The sequence below is a fragment of the Parasteatoda tepidariorum genome, chromosome 4 (assembly GCF_043381705.1).
Source record: "Parasteatoda tepidariorum isolate YZ-2023 chromosome 4, CAS_Ptep_4.0, whole genome shotgun sequence".
Classification (NCBI taxonomy): Eukaryota; Metazoa; Arthropoda; class Arachnida; order Araneae; family Theridiidae; genus Parasteatoda; species Parasteatoda tepidariorum.
In genome coordinates this window covers 43,206,177-43,225,995 of record NC_092207.1, presented here as the reverse complement: position 1 = coordinate 43,225,995, position 19,819 = coordinate 43,206,177, and the positions used below count along the sequence as shown (strand labels likewise).

General features: G+C 27.1%; 1 protein-coding gene across 9 annotated transcripts in view; it reads left to right on the top strand.

The window, feature by feature from the left end:
- The window catches only part of LOC107444553 (Myosin 61F), a 97,293-nt gene that overhangs the window by 42,476 nt on the left and 34,998 nt on the right, over positions 1 to 19,819 (top strand). For 3 of the 9 annotated variants that reach the window (XM_071179718.1, XM_071179719.1, XM_016058712.2), the window contains exons 2-3: positions 18,019 to 18,151; positions 18,653 to 18,768. In XM_071179718.1, the coding sequence (XP_071035819.1) occupies positions 18,026 to 18,151; positions 18,653 to 18,768 (242 nt within the window). In that variant the 5' untranslated portion in view covers positions 18,019 to 18,025. Of the gene's footprint in view, positions 1 to 2,269; positions 2,510 to 11,542; positions 11,611 to 15,530; positions 15,914 to 18,018; positions 18,152 to 18,652; positions 18,769 to 19,819 lie in introns of those variants that run through there. The other 6 variants (XM_071179716.1, XM_071179717.1, XM_016058711.4 and 3 more) reach the window with 4 other exon arrangements.

The following is a 19,819-nucleotide window of genomic DNA, read 5'->3' as shown; positions in this document are numbered from 1 at the left end:
ACACATGTATTGTATATATATATAATCATTATCATTAAGGATTTCACTTATTAGTTATTAAACATATTTTAAAATTCAATTAATAAAAATATTTTCTTAAATTTGCTATTTATTTTTAATTTGAAATTTTCAGTACTTTTCTTATTTCTTAATTATAATTTTTACAAATTTCGTTATAAGATGCACAAAATATAGTTTACTTGCACTAAACAAAATTCAATGGTTGAAAATTTGATTTTATTGCTACTTATTTCTTATACATTTGCTTTCAAAATTAAATTAGTTTTAATGGGTACTCTTCTTAACGTATTTTTCACCGTTAACGAACATCCGGTTCACATTGAGAATTTACACATCTTTTGTGCTCAACTTTTATAACATTTGTATTTATACAAGACTCTAAGGACTAAGGAACCTATATTTCTTTCCTTATTCAAAAACTAGCTGCTTGCATTCATATTACGTAGTATATATTTTAAATCTTAAAATCTAATTTCGATATATATAGATAAAAAAAAAACAATTATGATTTTATGAATATGACCACACACTTCGCATCACTTAAGTGATGCGAAGTGTGTGGTCATATTTTTCTCAAATTTAACCTCTCCTCCACAAAGAAATTTCGAAAAATGATACTTAAACACAGCTCCTTTTTCTTAATTTAGTGTATAAAAAAAATTATTTGACGTACATTTTTGAAATAAATTTTTGTAACACAACCTTTACGTAATTTGATGACTCCTTTTCCAGTTGCAATGAGAATATAATTAAAAATATAGTATAAGCAAATATTTTATGTAGTATAAACAAAAACATGCACAAAAACTGCAAACATGCACAACATAAATTTTCTTTCACGTCAAAAATCACATTTTTTACATCATCAAACCATTGCATCAAAATTTTGTAAATCAAATTTTTTTTCATAAAAATATCAAATTGCCGGAGTATTAACTTGCTACAACTTCGAAAAATATTCTGTCGTAGCAGTATGTTATGAAATCATTGTAATGGATAAATAAAGAGAGCTTTTATCGCACAGAAATTCATTACCTAATTTCATTATAAGACCGAAAATTTTTGATACAAAACACCTATCGTTTTTTTTTTTTTTTATTATGTGAAATTTCGTACTTAGAAATGGTTGTTATCTACTCTTAAAATGGAAGCTTCAAAGTAATAAATTTATTATCAATGTGTCAACAAAAAAAAAAAAATATGTACTGCGAACATTTAGTTAGGCTTTGTGGTGCCCCCCTATCCTCTGGTGCCCTAAGCACGTGCTTAGTGTGCTTAATGGTTAATCCGGCCTTGGCTCGCTCACAGACGCAAAACTAAAACGAAGAAGATGATAACATAAAATAAAAATGTGAAAAACTACGTTTTCTAAGTAGATTAAAAGGGAAAAATAATTTTATTCTTTATTTATGCTGGAACAATCAACTACTATTACAACAGGAAATCCTTTTACCTAAGGTGATCAGATTTATAAACCATGATTTACAGACAAATCAGCGTAGAATTCTCGAAAATTTTTACGATTTAAGAACTCCCATATATTTATGGAAAATATAAGTTTATATGTGCAAAAAAAGATTTTTGTTTTTAAATTGATAACAATATCAGGTAAAGAACCATCTTCATCAAACTTGATAGTATTACTGAGCAGTTTTGAAATACACACATGTAAAATGAATAAGCACATGGTTTTGATTATTTTGATTTTGCTCATTTTTTGCTGAAATCATTTTAAGACAAGTAAGAAATTTTCATCTCAAGCCCAGTGCTTTTTCTTATATTTCTGTATTCTCTGAAAGACAAAACTATCTTGTTAAAAAAAAAAAAAAAATTGCATTTCAGATTCTTTTTTTTTGTTGTTGTTGTTGTTGCTTGACCGCTTATAACAAAAATATTACAAGTTTTTTGGGAAATTTTGAAGACATTTGAGGGCATATGTTACATTTTGATTCCATTTTTCAAGAATTCGGAAATATGTGAGGATAATCATGAAATTCAAGGACTGTCCTCAAGATTTCAAGGACGTCACATCACTTTACCTTAAAAGTGATGCAGCTAACCTTTTTCAATTTAAGTCAAACAAAAATAAAATTATTTTCGCCTCTTTAATACACTTTCATTTCACAATTCTCTTAATATAAGCAATTTTAAACTTTCATTTTGGAGAATTATAATTATATCAGAAAATAATCGAGATGAAGATTAAATGAATCCACAACTCAAGTTATCTTCGGATTATTATCTGATTATTAGAAGAGAGTTTACATATCTCACTGAAACTTTATCTGTAATGTTGTTGAGAAAACATTTTTCCGAAGCTTTTTTTCGGCACACAATAATAATGCTCCGCCATTTAATCATAAAAGTTTAGAATTATTATAAATTTACTAATTATTGAAAGTTATATTTGAGAAATAACTATACAATCACGTTATTTTGCTATCTAGTCTAAGAAGAGGGAAATTCTTGATACAAACATGGAAAGAAAGTAAGCATTATGAAAAACTTTAATGAAAAGTATTATTATTTCTCTGTGAAAAATAATAGTCTAATACCATTTTTTATTATTAACGGTGTTTTCTTTTTGGTCAAAGAAACCACACTATTAAATTCTTAATTTATAAAAGAGAACTAGATTTTTTTTCTATTATCATCAACGTAAACATTTTCAACAAACAATATAACATTTTAAAACAGTTTGAAAAGTATTTTTACCCTTAATATATTTATTTAACGGTTTTTACCTGTAATATTTATTTACCATCCTTTCTTCATGTTATTCTTTGCTAATATTGTATTTTGGTTTTCATTATTTATCAACCATTTCTTATTATTGATGATGTTTTCTTATTAGATAGGGAAACCACGCTACAAGATCCAAAGTGTATTAAAAAAGCTAGTTTTTTTGGTTATCAACGTAAAATTAATACAAGTTATAAAGAGTATTTAAACAAACAATATAACATTTTAAAACAAGTTAGAAAAGTATTTTTACCCGTGTCATATATTTAATTAACGTTTTACCTGTAACATTCATTTATCAGCCTTTCTTTATGCTATTCTCTGCTATTATAATGTTTTTAATTCTGTCCAATTCCAAATTAAAGACTGGAAACTAAAGCAAGGTTCTTTTATTACAAAGTAATCCCCTGATATCACCTTCATTACAAATAAAAGTATATATAATTACAAATATAAGTAAGAAATAAAAATGATAGCGCAGCAATTATTAGGGTTGACGAGCGGAGCAAACAGGAGGCAAAACATGCTCAAGCAACTTTTATAAACTGCAATTGTTTTTTTTTTTTTTTTTTTTTAATTCTATTTTATAACCGCCGTTGAACAGACGTCCCAAATCTGAGTTTACGATTATTAATGTTTAACACCGCAGTATAACAATTTCGAACCCAACCCAAAAGACAAGAGAACTCCTGGATCAAGCACTACGACGAACTCGTATCAATTAGCTACAGTTGGGATTCGAACCTAGGTAACGTCATTGGGAAGCGAACGCTAATTGGGAGGGGTTGTATCTTGCTATCACTCGTCAATCCTGGAATTTTTTTTTCAGTTCTCTTCGCTTGCTCCTTACATTTCCTTTTCACCAAATCCTTCGTCACTGATTACGACATTTTCGCATATATTGCAAAAATACAACTTTTCTACTTAGATGAATTATTAAGAAAAATGATTTTTAATTTTAATAAACTAATGAAAATATAATTACATAATAGTAAACCCAGTAGAATTTATAAAAATCGGTTCAATTTTTTCAGTTTAGTTAGTAATTAAAATTGAAGAACCAAATGAAAATACCGAAGTTCTTCATTTAGGATTCTATATTCTTATGATGATTCTAATTATAATTCTATATTTATGTTAAAGTGCGAACCCAAATAATGGATTAATAATACAGAATAAGCAGAAATGTTAGCAATGTATTATTATGTAACGATAAATACTAACAATATATTTGAATATTTTAAACACCATTTATAAAACAACATCATATATGAAACCCCACTTCCCTCTTCCACCCTCTGTTTTTTTTAAATATTTGCCTATATTAGTCTATGGGGAGACAAGTGAATAAGTTTCTTCTTTATTAATGCAAACTGAAAGCCTTAGTATTTGTTATTTTATTAAACATTTTAAATGTTCTTTTTTTTTTAACTAAAAAAACATAAAAATCTAAGTAACATTTTCTTTTTTCTTATTTTTAAATTTTGAACGATGTCTTTTAAATTTTAATTTCTTTTTAATGTTATTTCTTTTTTAAAAAAACATTAATTTCTAGATTTCATTTTTTTATGATGATTATCTATTTAAAAAATATGCAAAGAAGTAATTTTCAAATTCAAAAGTAATTTTATTTTCCAAATTGAACAAAAATCTGGGAGTAGTAGTAGTTATATTTCAAATGGTATCTACCTTTAATTTGCATTTAAAATGGTTTAATTAGTTTATGGCACGAAAGTCCGAACAAACTGGAATTCAAATATTTAATAATTTAATTATTTTAGATGTAATATAATGTTTGAAATAGTAACATCTAATCACAAAGTAAAAGAATAATGTTAAAACGATCGTCGAAGCTTTCAGTTGTCTAATTGTACCTTACAGCAATTATAAATTTATCATTGCAAATCCAATTGTAGTCTAGATCTTCAAATCTGATTCGCATAGTTGCTACGTACATTTTTTGCTATTGTATGCTTATAAAACACAATTTAATTTCGTTGCAATACAAAAATGTGTTTATAGAAATTATTTTCAACACTTTTTTTTTTCTACATTAGGTATCTTTATTATTCAACCTTCAGCTAACAACAAATATTGACTCTAATTTCAATAATTGGAATCCTTTTTTCAATGAAGAGGTACATAATGCAATGGAACAATCACTTAGTCTGAATCTGTCGTAAAAATAAATGAACATCAAACGCTTGATCAACCATTTGTAAAAATGAGAGAAATTATTTTCATGCATTAATATCTTTTAGCCTCTGGTTGACCATCGCTTGCCCTTCATGGTAGACGAATCAGGGTAGAAATAGTATCTTGTTAGGTATAATAAAAGAAATCACACTAAAAACTATTATAATTTGCAGTTGCGTCCATATCTTGATGCATAAGTAATCGTGGATGAATTGAAATTTAGAAGCAATTCTTATTAGGCTTAAGAGTCGTTCGAATTTTACGAAAGCACCTAATAAGTAGAGGGTTTTTGTGACAAAGGGGGGAGGAAGAGTATGTAAGATATTAAGATTGCCTTATTTTGAAATATTTATTTTAAAGCAAGAAAAAAAATATGTATCATAGCATAGTAACTTTTAAAAAGAATTTAGAAAAGAAGTACACATTGAAAATTGAAATTTAGATTCCGGAAAAGAATAAATTGGAAAAAAAATTCCTTCGCGATTTCATAGGTTAAGAAGACTTAATCACGAAGAAAAAGGCACCAAAGATTCCTAAAGAATAATCAGCACAAAATTTTATTATATTAACTGATGCATAATGCTTTTTTCTTTTCTTCCCTTCATTATTATTATTATTATTATTTTTTTTTTTTTACAGAGTTGCATTCTTTATTTGAATTTAATTCTAAAATTAGATGGCTACAATTGATGTAAAAGTTGAGCAAAAGACAAGCGGGGATGTTTCGTCATTCTTACTTAAAAATGGAAGAGCGGTTGTAATTTGCTTATTTCTTTTTTGACGAGGGGGAGAGAGGAGTCCGGAATAAAAATTTAAAATGCCCCAAAGTTCAAAGTGTTTGATAATTTCTAAACTAATAATTTGGGTGAAAGTTGATGGATTTTTCGAAAAAATGTCAAATAAATTTGTAATCGAAATGTTGAGTCATTGTTAAAAAAAAAAAAAAAAAAAAAAAAAAAAAAAAAAAAAAAAAAAAAANAAAAAAAAAAAAAGAAATACAATTTTTGTTTTTAACGGATCTTATGTCTTTTAGTTAAATAAGTATTGCTTCGATAAGAATTGAATTCCTCTGAGTAGGGTATCGCGATAATTTTCTTTTCAAAATTACCCTATGATATTATAGTTATGATTTGTGCAATAAAAATTATCAAGAAGTTAATAAAACCATAAATTAATATTCCTAGAATTTCGTTTATTATGAAAAATGAAATTATTTAGATTGTTCACAATAAAGAAAGAAAGAGTAAGCTTTTATTTAATACAGGAATGAGAAAAAATTAGAAGGACCTAGTTTTATATTACTTTTTGAAATTCGTTTATAATAATGAAAAAATAATAAATTAATGAAATAAGTGGTTCATGGTTCATTACGAGTGAGGAGGTGTTTTAATTTCTATGATTTATTTATGTTGGAATTCACCTTTTTTCTCTATAACACATGTTGACTTCCTTCTATAAGTTTAATATCCCAATTTTTATTAGCTTTTTTTAGTGATGGAAATTTGCTGTGAATGAAGTTTTTCAATTTCATGCTCTAATGTCCCTTGATAAGTTTTTTAATTTACAGTTGCGTTTTTTCTTTGAATTATTCTCTTAGTGCGAAGTTTTTTCTTTCCTTCTAACTCTTTTTCAGAGCATTTTATCCTGAGATAATTTTTCAATCCATTTTTGTCAATAAAAATCATGTTTATTTCAATGTTACGCTCAGGTGAATAATACCATTTCGACTTGTAACAACTCTCAAAGATTTCAAGCGTGGACCAAACAACCTCAAGAATAAGGTATACTCACGTCACAGAGATGCTTGCAATCATTTTATCAATTGGCACTATATTTCCAGATATGATCCCGAGAAATAAAACAACAATTAAATGAGTTAAAAATTTAAAAATCAGAATCTTTAGCATTTCTTACTTTCATAATTGAAGAATCATAATTGAAGAATAATTGAAGAATCATAATTGAAGAATCATAACTGGATATTTAAACTTCAAGAAGAAGAAGAAGAAGTCCTCCCATACCCACACATGTGACCTATGACGTCAGCGCCAGCTAATCCTTATCAACAAAATGGCGTATTAAAGTTGAGGTAAGTTTCTCTACATAAGTTAGAATGTTAATTAATGATAAGTTAATTAAATACAGAACCGTATAGCACTTCGAATTAGTTGAAATATAATTCTTTTTTGTCTTCTTCTTTTAGTTAACTTAGATTTATTATTTGTTTATGTATTTTATTGTAACCGTAATATATTTTTGTTTCGTGTACTTGGTAACTTCGATGTATAATTAGTTTGTTTATGTTATACATGGCTTCGTGCCTGTCTTTGTGTAAATATATTGTGAAAGAAAAGAATATAGTATGTGTGACTTAAGTTAATTGGTACTTTTGGGGCTTGACTTACTCGAAATAGAATGGAAAGAACAGTTGCTAACGCAAACAAAGCCACGTTTCAACAACCAATTAGGATCGAGATACCCACACCACGTCACTTGCAGGTATCCGATTGAAGAATCTCATTCGCAAATCGTGGGAACAAAAATATAACTTAATTAGAGATGATTTTGTTGAGTTTTGAGAGTATTTTTCAAATTATGAATAGGAATAGCTCATTGGAGAGACTACTGAACCAGCATGCTTGTTTATTTGATATTCTGAATGATCAGGTTATTGCCTTTCAGTCCCCATCTTCAGAATGACTGTGTCGTTGATTGATACTCCTATTTTTCAAGATGACAGCAACAAAGCTCACCGAGCTGGGAGAATATAGTTGTCTAAAATAGGAACTCCCCCAGACATTCGTCTGAACCTGTGGCGGTGACTATGGTAACGAGGTATGACTATTTCATGTAGGGTACGGGGTCGAGTCGGCGAGAGAAAGGGAATCTCTTTCTTCGGTCTATTGTGTTAGTCCTAGAGTGAAGCTACCCTCCCTAAAATGCGCCCTTCTTGTTTCCATAGCACCAAACGGCCTCAGACTTTTGGCGGGAGGAGTTCTTAGCTTAAACAAACTATATGTGACTGATTTGTACACACTCACTCATCAACTGACCTGCAAAATCACCTAACTTGAAACCCATAGGAAATCTGTGGATGATGTTGGAATAACGAATGAAACGCCGAAATCTGCTAGAACAAATTCTAAGAGAGTGGCGTTACCCCCTGACGACGACCGAGCTATAAATAATACATGTAGTAGAAAATACGGTTTTTACTTAAAAATATGCGAACCAGAGGAAAGTAAACTTATAAAAATGATTTAAAAAAATTCAGTTAATTTAACTAAATTATTATTTTTTAATTAATTTTAATTATTTTTAATCAAAAATTAATTTTTTTACTCATTTTTTAATTATTTTTTAATTTAACAATTTTATAAAGAAATAATAAATTATAATTTTGAGCATTCTACACAAAACGCTTTCCTTGACATTTTAATCATAAAATAACATGAATTAGGTTCAAATAATAAGATATTTATTTGCTATAAAATGTCCAAAATCAAACTTCGAACCTTCCGATAATTTATAAATTCTGATTATCTAATAACTTCTAAAATTCCGACGAACTAGAGTAAAACCAATTATTATTGTTATTATTATTATTACAAAGACAATCGCTTTGTAAAGGTATACAAACAGAAAAAAAAATCTCCAAATAATATTTTTTAGATGATTAGATTGCACTGTATATTGTCCAATATATTCGACGCTGGTAATGTTACAATATCAAGAATATACTTATTGAATTAATTTAACGGTTAATTAATTCATTTGCATTTAGTAAATATTTTAGTATGGGCACAGTAGGCCTTGGCCCTCTGTGGGCTGTCGCGCCACTGAGTTTAGTTAAATATTTTAGTAAATAAAAATTGTAAAACTTTTTTCTGTGAGTTTCAAATAATTTAAAAATTTTTTTTTAGCCTTTGTTTTGTTTTATGCCTCATAGTTTTGCGAATTTTTCAACTTTTCATATAGAATGCTAACTTTGGAAATTCTACTAGTTACTGAGTTTGAAAAAGTACTTATTCTTCTTTTCTTCCAAATGAAGTTGAATTTACTTTATTGTGGTTCTCTTGCACCAGAATTAAAATATTCAAATCTAAGAAAAATGTAACTGGCATGATAAAAAAAATTATATATTTACTGATTAATATTTACTGCAGGCACTGTAAACCATCCTTTTTGAGTAGAACGAAAAAGAAAAAAGTAAAATGAGTTAAAGCATTCAATTGTAAAGCATTTTCACAAATATTTTTGAAAACATCATGAGTGACTAAAAACATCCAAGTCGTTTCTAAAACTAACGAATAAAAATTTAATGAAAAAAAATTCTTCATTTAATTGAATTTTAAGTACTTAATTTTTAATGTAGTTGCATATTTATAAATAGTGGTACAATTTAATAGGAGCAATTTAGTGGTAATAGTGTTAGAGGTACATAAACTTTGTTTTAAGTAATAAAAATGTAGCGAAGTTAGAATTAATGTGTATAGTTTTAAGAAAAGTTGAGTGATAATTGTTAAACATTTTTTTTCTTTTGTCACGTTTTATATTTAAATAATAAGTGCAATATCGGTAGCAAAAGTATCACACAGATTAAAGTGCATATTATAAACAATAAAATAAAATGATATTAATGGAAAATATTATGTTGAGTTAAGAACTATTTTTATAGAATTTAAGATTACTATTATTATTTTTAGATAAAGATAAATAAAACCTCCTTATAAAACTTGGAGGTATTTTTAAGAATGACAGACGATTTCAGTCGTCTCAGTTATCTGTGACAATCATATAGATTTTAATACTTTTAGTCCTGCCTTCTCTTATAGTGTTTCCAGGGGAGTGTTTGCTTATTCTTCACTTTATTGATTTTCGAACACTAATTCGTATAGGGTTTGACCCTATTTTTGATAAAGATTCAATACATGCATATTATGTTCGGTAAATACAGAATTATTTGTGTAATTATCTGCATTTGATGGGGGAAGAGAATGTTTCAATTTGTCAAAAGAAAATATCCTAGAAATTTGAAGAGAACACTAGTGTGAAATGAAAGTATTTTATTTCGAGGGAGTACTGAAGCTATATTTTAAGTGGTTCAAATATAAATCTCGACTACTACAACTACAGGTGTTTCTAAATTTGTATTCGTCGATAGAGTACAGCTAGAAAATATAAATATTATTTTTTTGACAGAGAAAATAATTCGATTAAATAATCATTATTTTATAATAATCATAGTATGTATGGATTAGAAACGCATTAATTTGCCGTAGTTTTTAACATAAAAATTTATCTAATTTTAAAACTAATAAAAATAGAGGAAAGAAAAGAAATTCGATTAATATTTTGAGTAAAAATATTGAAAAATTATGGTTTTTGCTAGTTATTTTTGTATAATGGAAACTAAATTTTTCTCTTTCTTTTATTCGAAGCAGAAAAATAAGAAAAACTTTCTATTACGGGGTTTGTACCCTCCTCTGCCTTCGCTTAAATTAATATTTAACTGGGAAAATTATATGTATTGTTTGTACCTAAAAGCTCTGGAGAAAAGCTGAACCGTGTTACTTTTATTATTTCTATTAAAGAAAAAAAAAGACAAGTAAGTTTAGAAAATCAGGGGGGGGGGGAGAGCCTTCTCTCNAGTTATGATTTGTGCAATAAAAATTATCAAGAAGTTAATAAAACCATAAATTAATATTCCTAGAATTTCGTTTATTATGAAAAATGAAATTATTAAGCTTGTTCACAATAAAAAAAAGAAAAAGTAAGCTTTTATTTAATTCAGGAATGAGAAAAAATTTAGATGGGCCTAGTTTTATATTACTTTCTGAAATTCGTTTATAATAATGAAAAAATAATGAATGAGTGAAATAAGTGGTTCATGGTTCATTACGAGTGAGGAGGTGTTTTGATTTCTATGATTTATTTATGTTGGGATTCACCTTTTCTCTATAACACATGTTGACTTCCTTCTATAGTTTAATATCCCAATTTTTATTAGTTTTTTTTTTGTGAAGGAAATATGCTGTGAATGAAGTTTTTCAATTTCATGCTCTAATGTCCCTTAATAAGTTTTCTAATTTACAGTTGTGTTTTTTCGTTGAATTATTCTCTTAGTGCGAAGTTTTTTCTTTCCTTCTAACTCTTTTTCAGAGCATTTTATCCTGAGATAATTTTTCAATCCATTTTTGTCAATAAAAATCATGTTTATTTCAATGTTACGCTCAGGTGAATAATACCATTTCGACTTGTAACAACTCTCAAAGATTTCAAGCGTGGACCAAACAACCTCAAGAATAAGGTATACTCACGTCACAGAGATGCTTGCAATCATTTTATCAATTGGCACTATATTTCCAGATACGATCCCGAGGAATAAAACAACAATTAAATGAGTTAAAAATTTAAAAATCAGAATCTCTAGCATTTCTTACTTATATAATTGAAGAATCATAATTGAAGAATAATTGAAGAATCATAATTGAAGAATAATTGAAGAATCATAATTGAAGAATAATTGAAGAATCATAACTGGGTATTTAAACTTCAAGAAGAAGAAGAAGTCCTCCCATACCCACACATGTGACCTATGACGTCAGCGCCAGCTAATCCTTATCAACAAAATGGCGTATTAAAGTTGAGGTAAGTTTCTCTACATAAGTTAGAATGTTAATTAATGATAAGTTAATTAATTACATAGTCGTATAGCGCTTCGAATTAGTTGAAATATAATTCTTTTTTGTCTTCTTCTTTTACTTAACTTAGATTTATTATTTATGTATTTTATTGTAACCGTAATATATTTTTGTTTCGTGTACTTAATAACTTCGATGTATAATTAGTTTGTTTATGTTATACATGGCTTCGTGCCTGTCTTGGTGTTAAGTATTTGTGTAAATATATTGTGAAAGAAAAGAATATAATAAGTGTCACTTAAGTTAATTGGTACTTGTGGGGCTGGGCTTACTCGAAATCGAATGGAAGGAACAGCTGCTAACGTAAACAAAGCCACGTTTCAACAACCAATCAGGATCGAGATACTCACACCACGTCACTTGCAGGTATCCTGTTGAAGAATCTCATTCACAAATCGTGGGAACAAAAATATAACTTAGTTAGAGATGATTTTGTTGGTACTTGACTTACTCGAAATAGAATGGAAAGAACAGTTGCTAACGTGAACAAAGTCACGTTTCAGCATTCAATCAGGATCGAGATACCCACACCACGTCACTGCTGGTATCCGATTGAAGAATCTTATTCACAGATCGTAGGGAAAAAAATATAACTTAATTAGAGATGATTTTGTTGAGTTTTGAGAGTACTTTTCTAACTATGAATAGTAATAGCTCATTGGGGTGACAACTGAACCAGCATGTTTGTTTATTTGATATTCTGGAAGGTCAGGTTATTGCCTTTCAGTCCACATCTTCATAATGACCATGTTGTTGATACTCCTTTTTTTCAAGATGACAGCAACAAAGCTCACCGAGCTGGGAGAATATGTGACTGGTTTGTAACTCATTAACTGACCTGCTCTCACTCAATAACTGGCCTGCAAAATCACCTAACTTGAAACCCATAGGAAATCTGTGGAAGATATTAGAATAACGTAGGACACGCCGAAATCTGCACGAACAAAGAGAGGGACGTTACCCCCTAAACGACGATCGAGCTTTAAGTAAACTCATGAAAAAGATTAAAAAAATTCAATTAATTAACTGAATTATTATTTTTTAACAATTTCATAAAGAAATAATAAATTTTAATTTTGAGCGTTATATACAAAACGCTTTCCTTGTCATTTTAATCATAAAATTCAAATAATTAATTCATTGAATTCAAATAATAAAATATTTATTTGCCATAAACTGTCCAAAATCAAACTTCTAACCTTCCGATAGCTTATAAATTCTAATCTAATCTAATTATCTAATAAGTTCTTAAGTTCCGACGAACTAGAGTAAAACCAATTATTATTATTACATTGACAAACGCTTTGTAAAGGTATACAAACAGAAAAAAAAAAAAAAAATCTCCAAATATTATTTTTTAAATTATTAGATTGTACTGTATGTTGTCCGATATATTCAACGTTGGTAATGTCACAATATCAAGAATATACTTATTAATTAATTTAATGGTTAATTAATTCATTTTTATTTAGTAAATGAAAGCTTTAAAACTTTTTTCCCTGGCTTTCAAATAATTTTAATAAATTTTTAGGCCATTGTTTTGTTTTATGCCTCTTAGTTTCGCGAATTTTTCAACTTTTCATATAGAGTGCTAACTTTGGAAATTCTACAAGTTACTGCGTTTGAAAAAGTACTTATTCTTCTTTTCTTCCAAATGAAGTTGAATTTACTTTATCATGGTTCTCTTGTACAAGAATTAAAATGCTCAAATGTAAAATAATTTTTTTTTTTTTTTTATTGATTGATTTTAAAACAAGCAATGTAACACTTTTTGAGTGGAACAAAAAAGAAAAAGTAAAATGAGTTAAAGCATCCAACTGTAAAGTATTTTTACAAATATTTTTAAAAACATCAAGAGTGACTAAAAACATCCAAGTCGTTTCTAAAACTAACCAATTAAATTTTAATGAAAAAAAAATTCTTCATTTAATTAAATTTTAAGTATTTATTTTTTAATGTAGTTGCATATTTATTAATAGTGGTACAATTTAATAGGAGCAATTTAGTGGTAATAGTGTTAGAGGTACATAAACTTTGTTTTAAGTAATAAAAATGTAGCGAAGTTGGAATTAATAAGTATAGTTTTAAGAAAAGTTGAGTGATAATTGTTAAACATTTTTTTCTTTTGTCACGTTTTATATTTAAATAATAAGTGCAATATCGGTAGCAAATGTATCACACAAATTAAAGTGCATATTATAAACAATAAAATAAAATGATATTAATGGAAAGTATTATGTTGATCTAAGTAGAGTTTAAAAAGAACTATTTTTATAGAATTTAAGATTACTATTATTATTAGATAAAGATAAATAAAACCTCCTTATAGAACTTGGAGGTATTTTTAATAATAACAGACTATTTCAATCGTCTCAGTTATCTCTGGCAATCAAACAGATTTTAATGCTTTTAGTCTCGCCTTCTCTTTTAGTGCTTTCAGGGAATTGTTTGTTTATTCTTCGCTTTGTTGATTTCGGACACTAATTCGTATAGGTTTTGACTCTATTTTTGATAAAGATTCAATGCATGCATATTATGGTCGGTAAATACGGCACTATTTGTGTAATTATCTGCATTTGATGGGGGAGGGGAATGTTTCAATTTGTCAAAGGAAAATATCCTAGAAATTTGAAGAGAACACTAGTGAGAAATGGAAGTATTTTATTTCGAGGGAGTACCGAAGCTATATTTTAAGTGGTTCAAACATAAATCTCGACGGCTACAGCTACAGGTGTTTCTAAATTTGTATTCGTCGATATAGTACAGCTAGACAATATTAATATAGTTTTTTGACAGAGAAAATGCTTCGATTAAATAATCATTATTTTATAATAATCATAGTATGTATTAGAAGCACATTAATTTGCTATAGTTTTTTTACATAAAAATTTATCTGATTTTAAAACTTCTAAAAATAAACGAAAGAAAAGAAATTCGATTAATATTTTGAGTAAAAATATTGAAAAATAGTGGTTTTTGGTAGTTATTTTTGTACAATGGAAGCTAAATTTTCTATTTTTCTTTTATTCGAAACATAATAAAAAAATCTTTTTATTAAGGGGTTTGTGCCCCCCCCCCTCCTGCCATCAATATTTATTTGGGAAAATTATATGTATTGTTTGTACTTAATTGTACTTAAAAGCTCTGGAGAAAAGCTCGATCGCGTTACTTTATTATTTCGATTTAAGAAAAAAAAAAAGGGCATGCGAGTTTAGCCAACCGGGGGGGGGGCAGCTCTCTCTCTATATAGTATATCTATCGATCTAAATTTTATTATACATAATATTAGAGAATGTACAATATTTAGAGTTAAAGAAAAAAATCTCTTAATCAATCTTGTGTTACAGTTCTTAGTAAAATAACAAAGCTTATAAAATTTATAAATTTGCACACACCAATCGGATTAACTTTTACAAATGGTGTTATTTATTTTTATCTAAAACTCTTGGCTAGGATTTCTAGAGATAACCAGTGCATTAATTTATTTCGAGCCTGTTCATTCACACAATCCAGATAACTATGTTTACTATAGGTTATTGAAATGAATGAACAGGCTCGAAGGTGCACTTGTTAGATGAGTGATGCCTTTCTTTAATTATAAAGATGGAAACTATAGATAATATAAAGCTCTATAGACGTTATGGTAGGCTCCTGAGCTGTGCCTTCTTCTTTAACTTTCACTCAGCTTTTACCACGGGATAACTTGAATCACGGCAGATTCAACGAACTTTTATTGATTCAAATAAATTCACTTTGTGACTTAAAGATTCAAAGCGAATCTTGAGTGTCAAACAAAACATAACCTCCCGCTGTGAGCCTTGCCTACCGCACTATTGATCGATCGCACAGCTCAGAGGAGGATGCCTCATGCCCAATTCTCACGGTTTGAACATAAATAATTTTTATTTGATCTTCACTAAACTTCATTTGATTCGTTTGTTCCGATTTGATTAAAAAATTAAAAATTTCTTAAGTTAAAAACATAAAAGAACTAACTTGAGCCAAACCTTAACTGTGACTGCGCCACATTATTTATTTTTAACAGCACGCCTTAAAAGGAAAGTAAGCAGACGAGTTTAATTTGACCGCCTTTTTAAAAGTGAATTTGTTATTCATTTATGCTCTGCGTTGGTGTGTATATTGTTTGACCACAATGCATTACAAAATAAGAAATAAAACTTCAAATAATTAGGATTAGTTAATTCGTATTAGTTAATGAAGAAGTATATTTAGGGAAGATTATAATTCAGGTATGGGTGAAGAAAATATTTGTTTACTAATTTCTTTATCTAATATCAATTCGGTGATACATGTATGCTGTAATGATTAACGTCGTTGTGATTTTGATGTGTATATTTTTTTCTTGATCATAAGATTTTGTAACAGATAATTGTTATGGATCTTAAAATGTATCAAAATTTTATGGATACAATTATACTCAGTTTTTCATGCTCAGTTTGTCATAACATTCAAATTGATACTATGATTGCACTTTTATGTAGCATGAACATGTACTTACTATGAGATAATATAATTAGTTTTATTTCACTACTGGGATTCTTTTTTTTTTTTTTTTTTTTTTTTAAATCTTTTAGAGGCATTTTTATAACTTCTTTTTTTTCTTTTCTTGTCTTGTCAGGTGAAATTTCAGAGACTATTCGTTAGTATTTATTTTTTTAAGCTTGATTTTTACTTTAAAGTGTCCAGATAAAATATTCATAAAAATCTTGAAATTGGATTGCTTTTGAACTAGTAATTTAAGTCAATTGTATTTTATTGGTAAAAAAAAAAAAATATCTATGTAAAAAAGATATCTGTTAAACCCGTATAAGAAGCTCATTTTAAAATTAAGTCTATCTAACTTTTTAACTTGTAATTCTTTCATATACATTTGAAATTACTATGTTAGGAATGAATTAATGACATTTTTCATGTTAACTATTTAATAGTTATCTGCATTCAGCATGATTTTTTTAGCTTATGACTTGTTTACAATTTCTTGCTTAAGAGATATCTTGACAATTATGCTATGTTATTCTACATTACATATTATTTGAATTTACAGTTGCTATATTAATCAAACATAGTACAGGGTTTAACAAAAAATGAAGAAAAAAAATTGAATCCTGCTTAATATTAAATATTGTATCTTTTATTTTTTCAGCAACTGAGGAAAAAAATCTTAATGCAAAAGTGCTAGTAATGTAAATCTGTTAAACTGTACAATAATTAAGTCTCTTGTAATCTAATATGATCATTTAAATCGTAATATGATATTTTTTAATTGTTAAACCCTATTTTAACGAAAAAAAGAAATTTTTTGTATATATACATAAAATATATGTTGATTTTAAAACGTGAATACAAAGATGTTGTAGTAAAAGATACTTGTCTGTTTTGTGAACCTGTAAAAATCTATTACCACAGTATCCATGTTAGTATATTAGATACTTATTATCACAACGTAAAGAATATCTACTACTGTAATTTATCACTGGCTTCAATTATAATTTAAAACTTTCCAAAATGGATAAGTACCAAAATATGGACGTTGCAGGTGTCTTATTTTTGAAGGGTCCTACTTTGATGAAATTAAAAGACATAGTCACACTAGTTCACTAAATTTCACACATAGCAAATATTTCTTAATTTTGCTAAAAATCTGTAAAAAGAGTAATCTTTTTCTTGATTTTAGCTTTCATTAATTTAAATTTATGATGTTTTTGAAAATTTTCTTTTTGTTTGATATATTGAGGGGACTTTAAGAGATTTCTAGTTATTGAGGAGGATATATATCCACTGTCCCCCCTCTTGCTAATGACACCCATGTACTAAAATATAACTATTAATATAACAATTAAAGTTATTAAATCTTTGTCTATTATCAGTTTTTAAAAATAACTTTTATTTTAAAATAAATTTTATTTTAAAATTGCAACCTTAGGTATTTTTTAAATGGTATTTAAAAAGTGTCTGTAATTTATAGGTTCTTATAAACAGGTTTGTTGTTTTCAGTAATTTTTACTATTAAGTTTGTAAAAAGCTAACTGAATATATCTTTGGTTTATGCTTTACATTATTTTTGCTACTGGTGCAAATTAGATACTTAACTTGCCTTCCATATGGTAGTTTCTTTTTTATTAAAACTTAAACTTTATTAAAAAAATCTTTAAAAATATTATTAGTTTAACAAGAAAGGATTTTTAAAAATGTTTTAAAACCCCTCCATCTTTTTTAGTTTAAAATTTTATCAGTTAAAGTATTTATAATTAAAAAAAAAATTATATTTTCAAAAATATGTTTGATAGTTTCTGGAAAGCTCTTTTTTGATGTTGATCTTCTTTGACATTTTTAGCTCTTCAATGGAGAATTTACTGCATGCTCGTGATAAAGTGGGAGTTCAAGATTTTGTGCTTTTAGATGATTATACAAATGAAAATGCATTTATTGGTAATCTTTACAAGAGATTTCAGGAAAATCTAATTTACGTAAGTAATATTACATAATTTGTTTAATTTAAAATCCTCGAATTCTAAAGATTTTTCAAAGTATTTGAAAAAAAAAGTTATCTAAAAGTAGTTGATTGATTTTAAAATGTAATGGTAGGTTTAAATTTTAATACCCTCTTTATTTGTATAATTCGGTCAAATATGTGAAAATACTGGTAACTTTTTATACCATATTTTATTAGTAGTCAGGTTAATATTATAAATTGGAATATATTTTATAAATAAAAAGAGGTATCTTTTTAGGAATATGTTATTATTTCATTGAATAGTTGAAACATTTGTTTCTTGGGTGATACCACATTGTAAGCATTATATTTTTATTAAAATGTTCTTGTTACTATTATTAAAAATACATAATTATTTGATTTGTTCCATGTATTTTTGCTGTTTTATTATTCTTGCATAAAATGTTTTTTATAAAACTATTTATTTTTAATAAAAATGATAGTATTTTAATGTTTTTTTAACATAATTTTATAGACTTATATTGGTCCTGTGGTTATATCAGTGAATCCATATCAAGATTTAGACTTGTATAGTCCCGAAATTATTGAGCAGTACCAGAATGTAAATTTTTTTGAATTACCTCCTCACATGTAAGTAAATGTTTATTTAATTTTTTTCAAGTCACTTTTAAAACATATTGTACATTTTTTGTTGCTAACATTTTGAAATAGTTATTACCTAAATTATGTTTATTCAAGAAAATCTGCATAATTAATTGTGTTTGTCAATTTAAATGACTAAGTCGTGTGTAAAAATATCAATGTTTTGATGACATACAACAGCAAAACATTATATATGTATAACTTGAAAGAGTTATATTTATTCTATAATATTTGCTTTTAATTTAAATAGCTCTAAACCATATTTGATTTATGCAATTCAATTACATTCTTTGTTGTAGATAATTATCAATCAATGTTTTATTTAAAATGCTCAGATTAATATCATTAGATGTGAATGCAATGTATTTAAAATCTATATTTTTACAATTGCTTCAAATTTAAGTAGATTCGATTCATATTTAATTTTATAATTTATAAATTTTTTTATTTATTTTTTCACTGTACATTTACATTTTTTTTACTGTACATATACATTTAAAACCTTTAAAATGTAACACTAATGAATGCTGTAAATAACACAATTTTTAAATCTCCATGTGACAAATGTAATAGCTATCGTATGATACTCCCTATTTTAAAAAATGTAGATACTTAATGTGTAAAGACATAATGAAGCTGTATAATAGTATAAATAACACGTAATTTGGCCTTCATTTAGATAAGATTTAAAATAGTTATAAAATGTCACTATACTAAGTGTAGAAATTATCTTATTTTACTTTTTGTGAATTCATTTAATAAATTTTACATTATAAATATAACAAATGTTGTTGTTACATATGGCTTTATTGGAAATATTAATCCATATACAATGTTCAACTTTAAGTGGACTTAAACAAGGAGTAAAAAGGAACAAAATTAAAATAACAAACAAAGAAAACCCATGACAAACACATATTAATACAAAAAGAACACATAGAAAAAATTAAAGTAAGAAAAAAAAAATATATATACAGTGAAGAATGAGGAGTAGTCTTTACAGAGAGTTCATGTGATCTCTGGCATCCCAGTAAAGTTT